We start from the raw sequence: 19,162 nt of genomic DNA, 5'->3' as shown, positions 1-19,162 counted from the left end.
ATGATACCTACCTAGAACGTAACATGGGAACTGGTCTTTTTGGTAGTCTGGCCTTTAGTGGAGCCAAAGTCATCCTGAAGCTGTATAGTCCTAGTCTCTGTATTTACCAAGTTCTCCTGTCCTTTGTACAACAAGAAGGAAGTCATGTGACATGGTACTTAACTCATTTTCTTCCAAAAAGTCCTGATTCCATCCTGGGGTCCATGGCTTTAAGACAGTCAGCAGACTAAAAATAAAATTCCTCTTTCTAAAGTATCGATACAAATCTGGAAAAGCAATTACTGTACTAATTTTTTAATCCTACAGAAACATCATTAGGCCACCGTTTATAGACATGGGATAGGAAGGTCCTTGCCTCCTCTGACATCATCAGATCTGTGTTTCACTGGCAGTCATTTGCTATTTAATCTAAGGAGGAGGATGAACTATTTGTGAAACATATCTTAATCTTCTGCCCTATATTTACATCTGGACTTTAAACTCACTTGTATAGTCCCACTTTACACAATATGGCATTTAAGTAAGAGTAATGGTAAATGGATTTACACTTAAATGGAATTTAGAGGATTGCGTGAATATTCTTCCCACTTTAAATTTGATGATTTAAATTCTTCATAATTTGGGGTGATTGTTTCTATTGTGGTAAGGATACAAGTAATCAGTAAAATGACATCATGGACAATACTAAAGCATAGGATAGTTAATTATGAGAATAGTTTTTACTTTGGGGGCACCTGGGTGGCTCAGTTGGTTGAGCAACCAACTCTTGATTTCAACTCAGGTCATGATCCCAGGGTCATGGGATCAAGCCCCACCTCGAGCCTCGCATTGGGCTCCGCACTGAACGTGGCACCTAAGATTCTCTCCTTCTGCCCTTCTTCCCCACTCATGCTCACTCTCTCTCTCTCTAAAAGAAAACGTTTTTAATTTTTAAAAAAGAATAGTTTTTACTTTTAATTTACTTCCACATTGGTGGCATTAATTTCCTGTCTGTCTCAGTCTTTTTTCCCTCTTTTTCATTCTTTTCTCAAATTCTCTTAACTTCTCAGGCTTCTCCCTTACCTCTTGCCCTTTTCTCCCCTTAGATGGCTGGAGTTTTCTCTTTTATTTTGTTTTTTCATTTTATTGTTTTTCCTTTCTTCCCCTAGGATGCTTTCCTTATATACTTTTCTGATATTGTTTGATGCTCAGTACATCCCAGGGTAGAAACTCAGCTGTGCTGACCCAATGGCTGGATATAATTTAGCACTGATTCTCTCTGTCTGGCAAAAACCACTGAATCCAGCCAGGCTGCAAGATGGGATCCAGGAGAACATCCAAGTTGTTCTCTAGCCAGCATGCAGTATCCATTCTCTGCACCAGGGTTTTTTTCCATCTCCATTTCCAAGGTATCCCCGCCATTTTGTCTTCTGTGTGCTAAAGACCCTACTGATGGCACTCGTGCGTGATGTAAATCCTCCTACTTTATAGAGGCAACGAAAAGGATTCCAAGAGTTAAGGCCACATACATTTTCCTCCCTGCAGAGTTACTGAAAACAGAATAGTTGAAACTGCAGGGTTAGAACGCTAAAATGGAAGGAACCATAGGTGTCAGTACTGGAGGTAACTAGGCTGAAGAAGATTAACAGTGCACTATTGAATAGAGATCTAATTCAGTTCAGCAGCATTTGAACACCTACAGAGTGCCAGGAACTCTGCTGGGTGCTAAAATTAACAAAATGAGTAAGATGATTCTTTGCCCTATAGGGCAGAAAGCAAATAGGTTAAGGTACATTTGATGAGCACACAACAAAAGTACGTACTTGGAACACACACACAGGAGGGCGTGACTCCCCCTAGGGACAGGGGGCGTTCAGGGATGCTGCCTGCAGGAGGGAGCCTCAGAACTGGGTTCTAAAGGATTGAATAAACTAGGAAACCTAATAAAAGTCCAACACAAAAAGTGTAGGATTTGGAGCTGTTGTTTTTTGGTTTTGTGTTTTGAAACATTCCCCTGGAAAGTGTGAAACATAGGTGAGAGTAGACAGTCGGAGGTGAGAAAGATTAGGAATTGAAAGTTCAAATAAGAGTATGGCAAGAGCCTCAGACTAAGGCGGGGGCAATGGGGATGGAGTAGAAAAGACAGAATTGAGGATATTTAGGGGTGGAACTGATAGGGCTTCCTGACCGGTTGGGTTGTGAGTGTGGCTTATGATGTGGAAGCTTCAGTAACATCTAGGGCCCCGCCCTGTGGATCTTGGTCATATGTAATAGAACCAAGTTTCTATGTCTATGAAAGAAAATGGTGGGCCTATCTATATACACCACTTTATAAGTCCTTTTTAAAAAAAAAAAAAAAAAAAAAAAAAAAAAAAAAAAAGAATGCAGGAGCAGGAAAACCGAATGGAGTGTTTGGCCACTTTAAAGACTGAGATATGTGTCAGTGTCCTGCACCCCAGATTTGATAAGACTCAGTCAAAAAGTACATTTTGCTTGGTTTTGTAAACATAGCCTTTCAGTTTCCAGAGATGCGTAAATGTGCCCAAGATGTTAGAATATGTCATTAGTGAAACTGTTAGCTTCCTAACCCTTTACCCACACACACAAAAATTTATTGAAAACATGTTTTAGAAACTTGCCATTAGTAGGGCTCAGGAAGATTTTCTGAAATAAGAGATAAATTCCAAATTTTATATGGATGGTACCTGATATTCTGTGTTCTTTGCTATTCCAACTATAGTTTTTCATTACCTGTGACAATATAATTTTGTCTTTGGAAACTCCAGCTGAAAGAGAAGACACCAGAGAAAGTATCAAACATTTAGCCAAAACTCTGGATAGATGCTCACAGGGGTGATTATAATAACTACCGTTTATTGCACATTTACTATGTTCCAGACACTGTGCTAAGCATTTTATTAAATTAACTCATTTAATTTTCACATCAACCCTGTGAGATAGGAACTTCTATTATAACATTTTATAGATAAGGACACTGAAAGTTAAGGTAATTAAATAATTTGCCTAAGGACACAAGAGAAGTAATTCAAATTCAGATTTGGCCCCCCAGAATTCACTCTCTCAACCACTCAACAATACCACTTTACTAAACAGCTGAAGTCCCTTTTGAACCTTCCTTTTGAAAATCAAAACTTAAAGATCTTTATATTATCTCTTTCCCTGAGCTGCACGTTCTCTAAATAATACTAACAGTGTCCGTGTCCTTGATGTCAGATTATACAAAAGAATATGACAGGGGCGCCTGGGTGGCTCAGTCTGTTAAGCTTCCAACTCTTGATTTCAGCTCAGGTCATGATCTCATGGTCATGAGATCAAGCCCCTCGTTGGGCTCCATGCTGGGTGTGGAGCCTACTTAAGATTCTCTCTCTCCTTCTTCCGCAGCCCCTCCCCAATTCACACATGTGTGCCTTCTCTTTAAAAAAAAAAAAAAAAAAAAGGAAAAAGGAAAAAAAAGAATATAACATTTATGACTTCCTTCGGCATGATACAATGGGTCATTATTTTTGTCGTTCTTCTCCATTTATCTGTTTCTTCTCCAATATGAGCTTGTGAAAGGATGTTAGAACAAGTTTCTAATGGTAGGTGGTCATTTCTTGTGACTTATGTTAGCCTGGATACTCATCACTCACTGGGCTTTGGCACAGTTAAAGAATGATGGCTCCCATTTATGGAGCACTTCCAATGTTCCAGACATCAAGTAAAGTATCTTACAAGAACACAATAGGGAGTTCTAGAATTAGTACTCTGATGGGGAAACTAAGGCTCTGAAAGACTGACTATCTTACTACAAAATCATGTATCTAATAAGAATTAAAGTCTGGGGGCACCTGGGTGGCTCAGTCAGTTGAGCACCTGACTCTTAATTTCAGCTCAGGTCATGATCCCAGGGTCATGAGATGAAGCCTCATGCTGGTCTCCATGCTGAGCATGGAGCCTGCTTAGCATTCTCTCCCCCCACCCCGCCCCTCTCCCCCATTCACACTCTTTCTTTCTCAAAAAAAAAAAAAAAAAGAATTAAAGTCTGGATTAGAACCCACATCTATTGACTCCAAAACTTACACTATGCTACAAGACCTCCATGTTCTGCATGATGATGAGAAGGTGTCTTGATATCAGGTTCTCTCTGATTTTGTAAAGATCAGAAGAATGATATCTCTTTGAAGGAAAAACCAACAGATACTTTTTTTTTAAAGTAGGCTCCACACCCAACATGGAGCCCAATGCAGAGCTTGAACTCACAACCCTGAGATCAAGTCCTGAACTGAGATCAAGAGTCGGCTGCCTAACTGACTGAGCCGCCCAGGCGCCCCTGATATTTTAAAGCCATTATAATACCTACCATATGTTTAATGAATATTATGTGCCAGTGATGTGTTAAGTACCTGTAATCCTCACCCCAGCCCTACAAGACAATTGTTATTGGTCCCATTTTATGTAAGTGAAGGAACTGAGTATCAGAGAGGTTAGGTAACATGCCCAAGGTGTCAGGGCTAGTACATAGCAGACTTGGTTGTTAAGTCTGTAGGGCTCCAAACTATAAATGCTATAGCTGTTATGCTATATCATCACTTGCTTTTCTCCATCCCTTTGGGGAAAAAAAAACATTCTGACAAAGTATCAGTGTTTAAAATTATGTTAAGGTTGTCATTGAGGTTTTTCATTACGTGATTAAAAGGATACTCATAAAAGCTCGGGAAATCTTTTTTTAACCACACCGTTTGGGTTGATTCTCCTGCCTAGGTCGCTTACTGCTTTTCTTTAAAATTACTTTCCAGAAACCTGCTTGCTCTATCCTGTGCTCTCCCCCTCCCCCAACCGACCTCAAAAGGAAAGCAACAGATCAGCACATCCAGGTCCCATTTTTCTTGTTTGATCATCCAGAGCATGTAAATTACAGTGAAATATGGCCCAAGTCAGCTTCTCACAGGACAGAAATCAGTAACCATTGATATTGCTAAGCAACACCACAGAGGAGCAAGGCTGCAAATTAGGTGACAAATTTATAAGAAGTCAGAGTATCTGGGGACTCACTTGGGCATTTCATTATGAACCATCTGGATGATCCACAGTGATGACCACACATTATTGTTCACTGTTCGAGGATGATAATTCCCATGTAATTATACGGCACCTCCATCTGTGGTCCTAACTTACCTCTCAGAACCTTCCACTGTATTTTTCTAACCCAGATAGTTCCCTGAAAGATAATTGGGAACAGTTACACCTAATGGGCAACTTCCATTCCTTCCCAAAATAGTATTTGAAACAAAACAAAACAAAACCACTGTTTGTGTGGCAGAGCCGGCTGGGCAAGAACATGCATATAGAAGGACAGTCACAGATCATAGCTGCTTCGTGGACCTGACATGAGATCCACCTTGGTGGTCCCAGAGGAGCCTGAGGTGATGAGGTTCAATTGGTTCCTAAGCCACAGATGAGCAGATTGTAGTACCTACATCACAAATGTAAGCTTTGAGACAGACAAGGAAGTGAGCCCAAGTCCTTGACCCTCTGGAGAAGGGTTATGTAAGCAAGGACCCCTCCCAGTTCAAAGAGCCTAGTTGGTCTCATTTGTTCATTCATTCATCCATCCAACTAATATTTAAAAGACAGAGCAGCCCAATTTTAAACCAAAGATTGCAAATCGATGAGGCCAATATGACCCAGGTGGTGTTTTTTTAATTTGGAATTTGTCGCCAACATTTAAAACTCAGGAGTTTTCACATTAAAATCCAGGTATCTGGCTTCCCTGGAATAATCAGCAGATCAACGCTATACCTGCATTTCCTCATGGAACTGGAGGTGCGTGGCCACTGCCCGTTTTTACGCATGCACTGTCCAGTTGTCCATCATCACACCATTCCCTGTCATTGTCCCCAGCCCACTTTGCTCACCTACATACCTGGCCCCTGTGGTTCATTCATGCTTTGTCAGAATGTCTTCTGTGCTCCAGACACCAGGCCAGATGCTGGGGACCATTCTGACTCCCGATGTAACATCAGTATTTCCTGGGAGCTGTGGCCTCAGAATGACGTCAGCAGAAGGACACAAACAGAAATACATGTGGCGAATGTGGGAAACAAAACTAAGAGCCGTAACAAACCAACGTGTCTAGGTTTGCAGGAAGCTTAAAAGGAAGAGTGTTTCACAAAGGGGCTCGATCCCAAGGGCTTGGGACTCAGGTGATGAATTTCTGAGAGGAGTGTTCCTAAATCCTGTTGAAACTCAGTAGCTGATGGAAGATCACCCACCAATTTGCCCTTTATTTTCATTTACTCCGTTGTTGCCTGGCGTCCAAAAGCCTAAGTGAGAGGTTTTCGTCTCATAGAAGAAAAAGAAGTACTCACTAGCATAGATCGGGAAGAGTCAGATGTGAAAAGAACTCCATAGAGCAGGATCATCTCTGTTGACACCTTGTGTGTGACATATGTATGTTGCCACATGTGAAGTACAGCTGTCCCTGGGCAAGCGTGTACACATTAGGAGCCTCTTAGGGAAGCTTAACACATGAGCATCATTCCCCTCCACGGAATGGTGAGCAGAGCTTCTGTGATGAGTCAGTACTTTGAAAGCTTCTTGTGAGAATTTGAAGGTTAAAATATTCCTTTCCTTCTGACTTGAGTAAGAAGTGAGGATTCATGGTTGTTTCCTCATTTAACCTCAGTCTTTAAAGGTTATTTTTAAGTTAAAAAAAAAAAAAACTACTTGCATCAGCATGGATTTGATATAAAAGAATAATGACCAAAGAAAGCCTTGTAATGGGAAGCAATTAATTCTGGTGGTTCAAGCAGCCTTTTTTTGAGGTGAAATCAAACACAAAGCTTTAAATCGGGCTGCATTAGAAAATACCTTTTAACTCAGAACTCAGGTTTATTGTGATGCAAGTTTTTCACATGAGGAGACAAGAAAAAGGTAAACCCAGATATGCCGCAAGAAACTTAAGAATTAAATAGCTCTACAAATATAAATGCTACATTTATGTTGGGGAGTGGGATGGGAAATTACAAAGGCTTGACTGTCATAGCTACCCGTTCACAAAATCTCAATAATGAAAATAAATTCACAAATTAAAAAAAAAAAACACTTTGGGCTAAAACTGCAAAATACGGTTCTGGAAGTGAGCCAGGGAAGCCTTTCACTAAACTGAAAGTTTTTCTTCTGACAGTTTCCCTCGCGTTTAAGGGAAGAAGTCTGGGGGGGGGGGGGGAGGGGGTGTTGTTGACTTGTATGGCAAGTATAGACATTGACATTGGTGCTCGTCCACGGAGATAATCAGGTTGAAGGGGATTCAGCAACATCCTGCTAGGCTGAGTTGATGTTCATGTGGGAGCTTTGGCAGACAATGAAAAGGGGTACTAATTGCTAAGGATGCCTGTGTCACCCCAATGCAAAGTGCTTTCTATACTTGTTCTCATCTGATTCTCCAAAAACCCCTCTGAGCATAGGTACTTATTGTTCTTGTCCCCATTTTACTGAAGAGGAGATCAAGGCCCAGGGAGGATCACCCAGCTCATAAGGAGTAGAGCCACTGCTCTGAATTAGCTATCTTGTCTATCTCACTCAGAAGCACTCTTAACCTTGATGATGCTATCATGGTATCGGCAGTCAAGAAGCTTCAGGCATTCGCGCCTGCCTTCCTGACTTTAGCTTCTAGGGAAGTTCGACAAAACGAAGCATCCAAAACCTCAGTGTCATTTGGGAGCTGGGCACTTACATACTTTATTTAAGAAATGTGAGGAGAGCGTGTGATAAGAGAAAAGCACTGTTCTAGGTTCCGTTGGAAGGGATCTAAGAGGAAGAGGGTCTCTGCCTCCGACATATGGACAGCCTAGTTAGACAGACAGGCTTGTGTGCAAATATCAGAAAGGAAGTTGCCAAGGTCCCAAGCTGGAACACTTGTGGTCAGATGAATGGTCACATGCTATTGCAATGGTTACAGTCCAAATTTTGGCATTCTGCATAGATCCAAGAGTCGAAGAGCAGGACTGATGAAGAAATTTCTTTGATATGCTGGCCCCGACGTGGCAAAATATCTTTTGTTGTTGAGCAGCAGATATCTGTGTAAAACCTCTTTAAGTAGTGTTGAATTTGTTTTAACAAACCTGTGTAAAACACCAGATTCTCTAAATGCTCTGCTCCGTGTCCCATGGGTTCCTCACGCTTCTTGGGGTTCTTGCGGCAATAAAGCTGCCCATCCCTGGTGGGTTATTGGGAGTTGTTGTCTTATCTACTACTCTTTATCCCAGCATTATGGGATAGGTACAATTATGCCCCTATGTAGCTGAGGACACCAAGGCTTAGAGAGGACAAGCAATTTGCTCAAAGTCACACAGCTAATAAGTGGCAGACCATGGATTCGAACCTACACCCTGGTTGCAAAGCCCGTGTCTTTAACTTCCATTTGCTACTGAAAATAATCCTTCCATGGTTGTGATATAATCCAGTATCTGCACACACCTTCTTGATAGGTATTAGGCAACTTTACTGAGAGACTACCACCCATTTGTATTGAGAAAGCCTTAATTTTTAGGTCTCCACATGCAGTCCAAACCAGTACCAAAAATAAAGCTCTTTGATCAAAAAACAATAAACAAATTAATCTTTTTTTTTCCTGTCAGCTAACACTTAAGTGATAAATACTTGTTCTCACTGATTTCTCTACCTCTGTTTTTCATTCCAATAAAAGGAACTCAGCATAGATGCTTCTATTGAATTTCTGTCTTATAGATCAGAATTTTGAGGCCTGAAAGGTGAGAAGTCGTTTTTCTCCTCCACCTATCTGGGGAGGTTTGCTGAAAAAAGGATTGAGAATGCCAAAACCCTCAAAAGTGGAGCTGAGAAAGTCAGTGTTGGAAGGAGAAATATGTGTCCATGCCCTTCTTAGGAAAGGAGATTAGGAACCCGAAACATGAATTCTTATTCATAGATTCTTTGAGACTGAAGATAAGACCCTTCCCTTGACTTACCAATCATGAAGTATGGACAGGAATCAGGAGGTACCTTAAAGCAGGTTGTTATGTTGCCGGCAGGACCTGGAAGGAAGTGGAAATACTTCATCCCTCCTACAGATCTTGGAGCAAGATGCCTGTGGCCACAACGATCCAAATGGCATGAAAGCAAGGGGGGGGGGGGGTCGCCATGACAGGCAGCATTCACAATCGGCTTATAGGCTCAGCTCCAGCACCAACCACTGGGTTCTGGAATTTTTTCTTAGGCTGTGTGGGCTTCTTAGAGATATGTTACAGTGAAGAGACACCAGGTGGTACCCAGGATGATATTCACTGGTGATTCATCCCTCTTCCGATCCTGGCTACCTCTTGCTCCGTTGACATAATGGATGTTGCTAGATGGGATTAAACAGCCCTGTCTTGAACTCCTTCACTGCCTCCTATCCCAGAGAAACTCAGCTTGGATGAGGCCCCGTTAGAATCCTGATCCAATGGTGTAAAGGGACCTTGGTTAATTTCTGTGGGAAGTGTGCTGACTGGAGGCCATTTCCCCTTGCCGGTGAATTTTCATTCATGCCTCTCAGGCCCTCTCAGGCCACGGTGGCTAAGACCACTCTCCATGAGGCATTCATTGTCTGTAGGACACCAATCAGGTGCACGATGTGCTCTGGCTTACGTGTACATGTTGTGTTCATCCTAGTCGCGTGTGACACCCCTCTTCGTGCCCCCCTAAATGAGAGCCACCAGCTCTTGGAGATGCACCCCCACCTACCCCAGGATGCTGTCCTAACCACTTGAAAGCATGAGAATACTGAGCCCACCATCTCACCATCCTGTTGCTGTGTGCATTCGAGACTGTTCTAGCACACTGGCTTCCTTCTCATTCTTTTCTGCCTTTGCTTTAGTAAGCAACAAACATAATTCCCTTCACTTGGGCAGGTACTCTGACCTTGCCCTGCTTCCTCACTGTGCTTCGAGTTGCTGTGTCACCTGTTGTATTTTGGTTTTTCACTACTGTTGTTCCTTATCTTCCACCACCCTTAGCCTCATTTTTGATATGTTCCTTTCGGTTCTTATCCCTCTGTCCCATTCATCCAAGGAAGCAGCCAAGAAACCATCTAGACATTGCCACAGCAGCAACAACGTGTGAGCATTGTCAGACATGAACAGTTCCAACTTCCACGATATAAAAATAAAATAATTACAGACTATGTTTGTATTTATTTATACCTGATTCCACAAGAGGTGGGGTAAAAAATAATCACATCTGCCACAAGCAGATGTTTGACAGTTTGGAAGTGATACATGAAAACGTGTATGCGTATGCGTATATGGAGGGTTTGCATCTAAAAAGACAGACCCATAAAATTGCAATGGTGTATCTTTCCTGTGTAGAATATGGTCTACACCCAACTTTGCAAACACAGAGCCGCCCACGTTCTGTTTCCTGAGCAAAGAACAGAGAATGCCAGCTGCTTATGCTACTGCTTTACCTCAGGAGAGGAGGAGAGGCTACAAAAAAATTAGTTGGCTGATATAATTCATCAACTTACTCTAAGATTTTACACACGCGCTTGTGCGTGTATTACGTGTAAAGCTACCATGAACGTGTGTTTAATATTTATGAAGGTATTTAGATCATTTCGGAATTCCAAGCTTGTGCGATGTCATGTATATAGTAGACTACTGTTCTTAAAATACCCCCCCCAAAAAAATTATATTCTGCGGAATCAATCCCCAGAAGTCATTAAAAAGACTTTCTTGTTATTTACACAAAATTCAATTTCTTATTGAAGTGCTTGCACCTTTTGTCATGTAGCTACAAAATCCAGAGTAGGCAGGTTTTTGCAGAAGCAGAAGGATGAGGTGATTTTTCTCCCCAAGGCATAATTTTGTATCGGTGTGTTAAAATAGCTTTAGTAAAATTTTAGGCGCATGGAAAAAGAATATGTATATAGATATAGGTAAAGATACAGATATAGATATATGCATACTATATATATTCTATAATGTATAATATAAATGTAAAATGGAAGGATATGTCTTATTGTCTTTTAAGCTGGATCCTTCATCTTGCACACAAAACCCATCAATTACTAGTTGATTCATGTGTGGGTTTTCATTGGCGTCCTAAGTTAATGAGCCATGGAGGCTTTCTGCAGAATCACAGGAATATCTCTTGAGTCTAATTAATTTCTTGAGGTTTATTGGGAGAGTGTTGTTATGACCGGGAAAAATATTTTTAACCTACTCACAATGTTGCTTAAAACAATCTGGAATTTTCAGATGAACAAGAATTAAAGTTTCTATTTTAGAATGGAACTAAGGAAACAGAAATGGCGCGTCCCGGCCTCCTCTCTTCCCCAACCCAGGCTGATTCAGCATCCCCAGATGATTCAGCACAGCATTGCTTTCTGCCAGTGGTGTCGGTGACAGTGAGTCCTTTGGTGATCTGTGCACAGGAGGGGCTGTTGATAGCCCCTCCCCACTGCAGTCTAAGGAGCCACAGGCGGTGCCTCAAGCTGGGAGATGGGGCTGCTTTGTCACCTGCCTGAGCCAGGTGGCTTCCCTCTTCCAGAGCACTCCGCACCTTTTTCAGCTCTTGTCAGCAGGCTGCACTCATGGTATTCAGTGTTTTCTATCTAATCTATGAGATAAAAGTGAACACGGAGTTCAGAACCTGGTTTTGCATTTTGGGTTTTCCCAGGTAGCCTCCTTAATCTCTAGGAAGTGGTTCTGTTGGAGAGGAGCTAGGAAATGAATTTCTGGGCCTGCTGTCCCATGGCAAGGACTCCCAGTCCTCAAGCCCCACTGGACCTGGACATTGTCCTCGTTTGGCCCTTTCCCATAGAGCGTCACCTCTATACAAACTATAGGGCTAGGCTAGACCCGGTGTGAACTTGCCAACTACTCTGTTTCATGGGATGTCAAAATAACTGTGTCCTATTCTGTAATGCAGGGCACATCCTACCCCCAGTAGAATAATATATTTTAAGTGATTTCTGAAAATGGGCCGTGAAAGCTGTCTGCCACATGGCCCATGTTTGCACATCTCTATATAGTTAACGATTGCGGAATTTGACAGTATAACTCTGAATCTGATTAATTAAGAATGTGTAAAAACAAAGTTCTTGCATTACAGCTCGTTCCTTATCTTTGTGTCTTTTACTGTGATGTTGTAGAACTTGGATCATATGGAAAACTAAAATATTATGACACAATGACTGAAGAAGGTAAGAATGATTTTAGAATTGTATGCATTGGCTTTTTTTGTTTTTTTTCATTTATGGTGTCTGGTGCTTGCCCATTTTTTTTTAAATCTTTTATTTTCCCTCTTTGCATGACTTCAGTGACATCGTGTGATTTATTATTCTTTCCACATTTTTGTCTAGTTTTTGCCATCGTGTTTATTTGGGATTGGAGATGTGCAATACCATGGGCAATCATGTTATTCCATTCAGATGCTCCAAACCATGTCAGTTGCGTAACACACACACAGAGAAATGGTGTCAGCGACGTAAGCCCAAGCACACACCCACTGTGTCCGCATTATTTCCCCCACGTGCTCACAACACATAGAAACACATCCAATCAGCACTCTTAATATGCCCTGAATTTCAGAGGGAGTGGATGTTCTGATTTGTGCAAAGGAAAGAGTGATCTCAACTCCTCAACCCAAACCAGCTAGAGACCGGTTTCTGGCGCAGACAGCTGTGAGCTCATGTCCTCAGTCCCCACAGTCCCTGCTCACTCACTCATCCAAGAGCGTTGCTCAGAAAGGCCAAGGCCACAGTTCCAGCCGGTGGAATTGAATTCACTGGGGTTCATGCTTTGTGAGACTGAGCATAGCCTTGTAACCATTTCCCCTGAGTAAGTGAAGGCTGGCAGAGATTTATTTTTAAATGAATTTACTAATGAACTCCAGGCACCATTCCTGGAGCACAACTTTGACCCAATGAGAATCCCTTCTCTGAAATAAGTTCACCATGGAAGAACACTTGGAAAGGTTTACTCTTGTGAAGGGAGTTACCCTGTTTCCCCCATTTCACCCCACACATGCCTCCATCTTTTGGGTAATAAATAATATTTATAAGGTATGAAACGTTTGGGTTTTTACATGATTTTTACGTTGATACTGACAAGCAATCAAAAGGTAGTCCAGAAGAGGAATCAGCTAATTTTGGCTTTGGACATGAGCGAAACTCCCCAATGTGTTGCATATCTTGTTTGCAGCTTCTAGTATTTCTAAGTTGCCTTAGCTTGCCCAAGATCTCCTAGTTGCTTTGCATCAAAGAAGCGGAACATCTGACAGCCCCCGGTAAGAGGAAGCTCCTTCTCCGCCCCCCCGCCCCCGCACACAACTCTGGCTTCTGTACAACACCCAGGCTATTCCTGCACTTTCAGTTAACCACTGTGGCGTTTTCTAAAGCAGCAGGCCCCTATTAGGGTCTCATGCCGGGCCCCGTTATGGCCCAGGATCCTCCCAACAACCTGGGGAAATGAGAGCGCCAGGGACAGAAAGCTACCTATGAGAATAAGTGTCCTACCACCAAGAGGGTAGAAAGAGCAATCCAGACCTTAAAGGAAGGCTCCTGTGCCAGCTATTATTTGTATTCCATGTCTTCAGATCACTTGGGTTTTTATTGGCAATTGGCTTGAGAAGCCAAAGCTTTGGGACTCGCCTCCGGGCATCTCCCCAGCCCCCAGCCTCAGTTTCATGGCTCCAGCAGCAAGGTGGAGGTGGGGGGGGGGGGTCTGTTAGCTTCTCCCTGCCCTGTCACGACCGTCCACTCTCTCCATTTCCTCTTTCCTCTTTCCTGTCCTCTGCCGTCCACCCTTCACTTCCCATTCTTGGGGCAGCATCTGCCCTGCTCTTGCCTCAGTTGCCCCATTTCTCACCTACTCTGTTCCTTTCCTTCCTCTTTCCACGTCCATTAGAGCAAGAGTTGGTGTCCTTTCTCAGCCTCCCTAAACCAGACAACTCAAGGCCACACCAAGATGCAAAAAACAGTACTTCCAATCTGATCCACCCACCTAGTAACATGTGGGCTTTCTAGGCAGGAAAATAAAGTCAAAATCATGCCGGCCCTTAGCAGGGCTGTGAAATTGTGTTTGGGGGCCCTCATGGGCCACCTTTAACATTTCTTACGACTTCTCTTCACTTTCCCATCCCTTCTTGCGTATCCCTTTGTGTCCAGTTCTTGGCTGAACTTTCACCCCTACTACCGTAACAGCTAATAGTGGCTCAGGCAGCATTTTTAAAGTGTGTTCTGTGATAAACTCATTTCATATGATGTCAGTAGGAATTTTGCCACACCCCAGAAATAAAGAAGGTAAGATTGATTTCCTAGTTTAATAAAGTGGAAGAGCTCCTGAGTTTTCTTTGCCACGTGACCTGTCAGAGGCTTCCGTGTGCTCCTGTGCATTGCAGCATCGAGTAAAGCATAAAGAGGGATGAAGTTTCTTGCCCAGACTTCTTTGATGAAAGGCCTCTTTCTTCCACGGACCCTCTTGCGGGACTGTTTTAGAAATGCTGATCAAGGTGCTATCCTTCACTGGTAATAGGAGCCTCTGAAAGATTAAGAAGTGTTCCAGACACATAGCCATCCCTCTCAAGTACTCACAGAAATACTTTGGAATACTTTGGAACAGGTCTTCCTCTAGCCACATCAAGCCACACCCTTCACCTCCAGGACAAGCGAGGCCTGGCTTAAAGCTAATTCTGGGATTCTGTCTGAAAGATTCAAAGCCAGCCCAGTAACCTCAGACCAGGCAACAGCTACATGTGACTCCTTCAAACACTCGAGAGCCTCCCCCTCCCCCTGAAAATAGTAACTGTGATTTGTGCTGCTTCCATTTGTACGACAGAAGCAAGTGTCATAAAGATGTAGATGTTTGGGGCAATCGCTGTAGGCTACCTAACCTTCAGGAAATACCCCTCTCCATTTGAAGCATTTCTTTTCACACTTTTAGAAATGTGACTAGCTCTTGAGCAGGGCTTTATTGTAATTGCCCATATGACTAGTCCTCATTTGTAACTATTTCCAGGAAATCCTCTGGATGTTATGTGAGGTCAGCTACTTTAAATGAGGGCCCATTTTTGCCCCCCTCAAGTGGAGCAGTGGAAAGATGGGTTATATATGCTACCCCATATCTTAAGGGGAATTGAGTGATGATTTCCTAAATATAGAGAATGGTCTTGAACATATTCAGCTCATTATTTTAAGGCCCTGCTATATGCAAATTATGTTGCTAGGTGCTTTGGGGAAATACGAGATTAAAAGGTGAGCAATTTGCCCCCCTCAGAATTTATAGACAGGGAGAAAAATGATACACAGTAACCACTGAGTCACCAGCAAGAAAGTGGTAAGTACCATAGATATTCGGAAGAAAATGGCAGACTCCAGAAAGAGGAAGGATTGCTTTCAACCAGGGGGAAGATTTTGTGGAGAAAATGAACTGGGTTCCAAGGATCAGTAAATATGGGATAAACTGGGGGAGGAAGGGTGGTAAGTTCTGACCTACCAGGCTGAGGATGGAATCAAAGGATAGGGACACACCAACCTTTACTGGCCACCTGCCAAGTGCAGTGGGTGTCATTTAATCCTTATAATGACCACACAAGGTGGATTTTTTCGAAGATGAGAAAGCCAAAGTTCAAAGTGTTTTATTAGATGAGGAAACTAAGACTTGGAGAAGTAAAGTATTTTGCTCTGGGACTCAGGGGTACTAAGTGGTGAATTGGGACCCAAAGTCAGGACCGTGGCACACCCAAGCTCTGCCCTCTTGGTACTGCTGCAGTTTGATGTACAAGGTGGGTGTGAGGAAATGGACCGTTCAAATTGGCATCAGAATAGGGAGTGGAAAGAAATGCTTGATGGAGACCAATCATGGGAAGGGTTTAGACTACAGACTTAGAATGAGGGCATCATAGAGTGAACAACAATGAGCTCCTGAATAAAACATGAACCGCTACTTGGACACGTCACCATAAAAAGTTTATTTTAATAAGACAATATACTCACTCTCAGACATTGGACAAAATCATGACATTTTGACAAAAAGTGACCTTGCCCTCAGAGCCCTCTCTCTCCCTCCCTCATCTTCAGGTGCCTTAGAAACTAAACTGGAAGACCTCCCTAGGCCACACCCAGCCTCCTCCTCACCCCAAGCTAATCAGAATTTCATTCATCCATTCATTCATTCGTTCATTCTCTAATACATCCACTCAACAACACTCAGTAAGTACCAGGCATTGGACCGGGTCCAGGGCTGATTGAAGACAGTCCTTCTAAAGAATTCACACTCTAGTGGGAGACACAGGCAAAGAGATGAGTAGTATGATGGACAGACCCAAGGTGCAGGGAGAGTCCAGTGGAAGGCATCATATTCAGTCTTGGGAAATGAGGACAGGCTTCTCAGAGAAGTGATGTCTGCATTGCCTCATTCCTGCATCCCAAGATGACAACACCTACTGGCCACCTGATCCTGTGTTCACCTAATAATAACTGAGCACCTGCTCTGTATGACACATTTTCCCAGACTTGATAGGTTAGTAAGGCTTACTCTTCCAAAGCACTGTATTTCCTTCTATAATAAGATGCCTCCAGGGATGCGAACAAATTACTCTAGAAGCGGCCTTTTGGTGACCTCAGAACGCTCTACATGGGCAGCCATCCTTTTATCTCCTTGTGCAGTAATACTGCATATTCTTGAAAGAGCGATCTCCAATTTTTACCTGGAGCTAATAACCCATAGTGTATTTCTCACCTGCAGATATCCAAGTTACACACCATTCTCATTCTGGAAAACTCTCAAAAAGTTGAAGTTTGCTTTCTTACTAAAATTAGGTGAAAATGTAGAAAGCTAGCTCAAAAGAAAACATCCTTGTGTGGTTGAACACATGAATTAAAAGGAGAAGAGACCTTGCCACCCATTGTCTTAGATGGAACTAACTTTTACTCTTTGGAGATAAACGTTCATAGAGACGTGCAGATAGGTAGATAGACAGAAATCCTGACTAATATCTTGCAAAGAAGCAATGTATGGGGAAGCTGCCTGCAGTGTACTGTCCTAAACTCATTGCCCCTTAACACTAGCCATTTCCAGGAAAAATAATTTCTTTATCATTAAAAAGTCTTTGTTCATTTGTGTAAGAAAAAAAGATATACAAAGTTGTTGTAATGTCAAGGGCAAAAATTACAATTATCTTTTCCTTAATGAGATTAAAGATACTACTTCATGGCAACCAATAGCCCCTTTCTTTACCAAACTGAAAAGCTAATGTCTTAACCTGAATGATGGGGTCCTAAATTAAGCATGTGGCTGAGTTTTGAAAACCCCCATTATCTTAAAGAAGTAAAAGCCTTTAAGGTCACATAGTCTAGCCAGTCATTTGATGTTCTTAACTGCAGTGAAATAGTCCAGTTCTTTTTCAAGGAGAAATTGAATTTTGGAATACAATTTAACAGTGTTTTCCATTACCAAAGATGTATCCTCTGAAAACGTAGTCCCAAAACAGGTCTTTGGTATTACCTGTGGCCTTCACATTATAATTTAATCTTGCCCGAATGGATAAGACTGTGTTACATACACTGATATATTAGGCAGGATATGTTCAGCTGTATATAGTAGAAAATCCGAATTAACAGTGGCTTTGGTCAGATGGAAGTTAATTTTTCTCTCAAGTAAAAGAGGCCCAGAGGTAGGCAGTATGTGGCAGATATGGAAGCTCTTCACTAATCCAAGACCAATCCCATCTTCTTCATAATCCTAGTATATGACTTTCAACCTCAAGGGCACCTTGTGGTCCAAGATGGCTGCTGGTAGAGCTCCAGTCATCATGTCTATATTCCAGGAAGGAGGAAGAGCCAACATGATTTTCCCCAGCTATTTTGTCTTCTTTTTGAGGAGGCTGCCCTTTAGACCCTTCCAGTAAAACTGCCCAAAACCAGTTACATGTCTACACCTCATTTCAAGGAAGCTCGGAGATGTAGTTATTAAACTGGGTGATTTGCTGTCCTCCAGCTTTACGTATTATGTCACTAGGAAATGAAAAGGAAATAGATACTGGATAGGCAACATGCAATCTCTCCTCAAAAGAGAAATATCGCTTTTTTTAAAAAAATTTTTTTTCAACATTTTTATTTATTTTTGGGACAGAGAGAGACAGAGCATGAACGGGGGAGGGGCAGAGAGAGAGGGAGACACAGAATCGGAAACAGGCTCCAGGCTCCGAGCCATCAGCCCAGAGCCTGACGCAGGGCTCGAACCTACGGACCGCGAGATCGTGACCTGGCTGAAGTCGGACGCTTAACCGACTGCGCCACCCAGGCGCCCCAGAAATATCACTTTTGTATAATTATATGTTGATAGGGAATATGGAGAACAGAGCAAGCTGTGTGAGGGATGTTGAGAATTCGTGTTAAATTTGAGATACCTGTGAGATATCCAAATGGAGATGTGGAGGAAGCAGTGGAAATGGAGTGTGTATCTTGGGAGAAAGGCCAGGGCTATGGATACAAATTTAGGAGTCATGCAATATAGGTGTTATTTAAAGCTACAGAACTGGAGAAGAATACTGACCTAATCAGTAGGGAAGAGGAGGTCAAGGTTGGCCCTGTGGACTCCAAAGGTTAGAGTCTGGGAAGAAGGGGGAGACCCAGCAAGGAAAACTAGGGTGGACAGAGAACCAGGAGAGAAGGGCATCCCAGAAGCCAAATGAATGTTCCACAAGAAGGCAATGAAAAGGTGATACCATCAATGAATTGACCAGTAAAATCAAAGAATTGCTGTCGTACAAAGAGAGTGATGGATGCAAAGTGAGATGCTTCAAGTCAGGAGTTTGGAAGTGGTACCATTATTGCTAATGATTAAGTCTAGATCTGACCACAGGAGTGGATGAATAAGGTGAGCTAGGGGAGAGGGTAGCTGGAAATGAGCAGGTTAGGGTGGTGAGGAGCCAAGTGTTGCAGGGCTTACCTATTACCGAAGCTGATAACAGGAGCTATGTAAAAGAGTAGCAGGTTCTGGAATGACAGAAGGTTGATGAGGAAGTCAGTTGCCATAGAGGTGGTAGAGGTGGCTTATGCTTCAAAGGCACAAGAAATGGTTTGGTAGTTGTGAGAAAGGGGGGATGGAATGTGGGCCATTTGGAGAGACAAGCACCTGCCCCTTTCAAGGGCCATGAGAGACAAAGGGCCCTCAGGAAACAG

The 19,162-nt window shown here is 42.6% G+C and overlaps 1 protein-coding gene across 7 annotated transcripts in view; it reads left to right on the top strand.

Moving 5' to 3' along the window:
- Positions 1 to 19,162, top strand: part of SLC24A2 (solute carrier family 24 member 2) — a 251,515-nt gene that overhangs the window by 167,168 nt on the left and 65,185 nt on the right. For 5 of the 7 annotated variants that reach the window (XM_023242351.2, XM_023242348.2, XM_045043949.1 and 2 more), the window contains exon 5: positions 12,131 to 12,181. The exons of the other annotated variants lie outside the window; for them this stretch is intronic. In XM_023242351.2, the coding sequence (XP_023098119.1) occupies positions 12,131 to 12,181 (51 nt within the window). The remainder of the gene's footprint in view (positions 1 to 12,130; positions 12,182 to 19,162) is intronic. 7 annotated transcript variants of the gene reach the window in all.

This window comes from Felis catus, chromosome D4 (genome assembly GCF_018350175.1).
Source record: "Felis catus isolate Fca126 chromosome D4, F.catus_Fca126_mat1.0, whole genome shotgun sequence".
NCBI classification, from domain to species: domain Eukaryota; kingdom Metazoa; phylum Chordata; class Mammalia; order Carnivora; family Felidae; genus Felis; species Felis catus.
The sequence above is the reverse complement of the archived record's forward strand: the minus strand, read 5'-3'. Positions and strand labels throughout refer to the sequence as shown.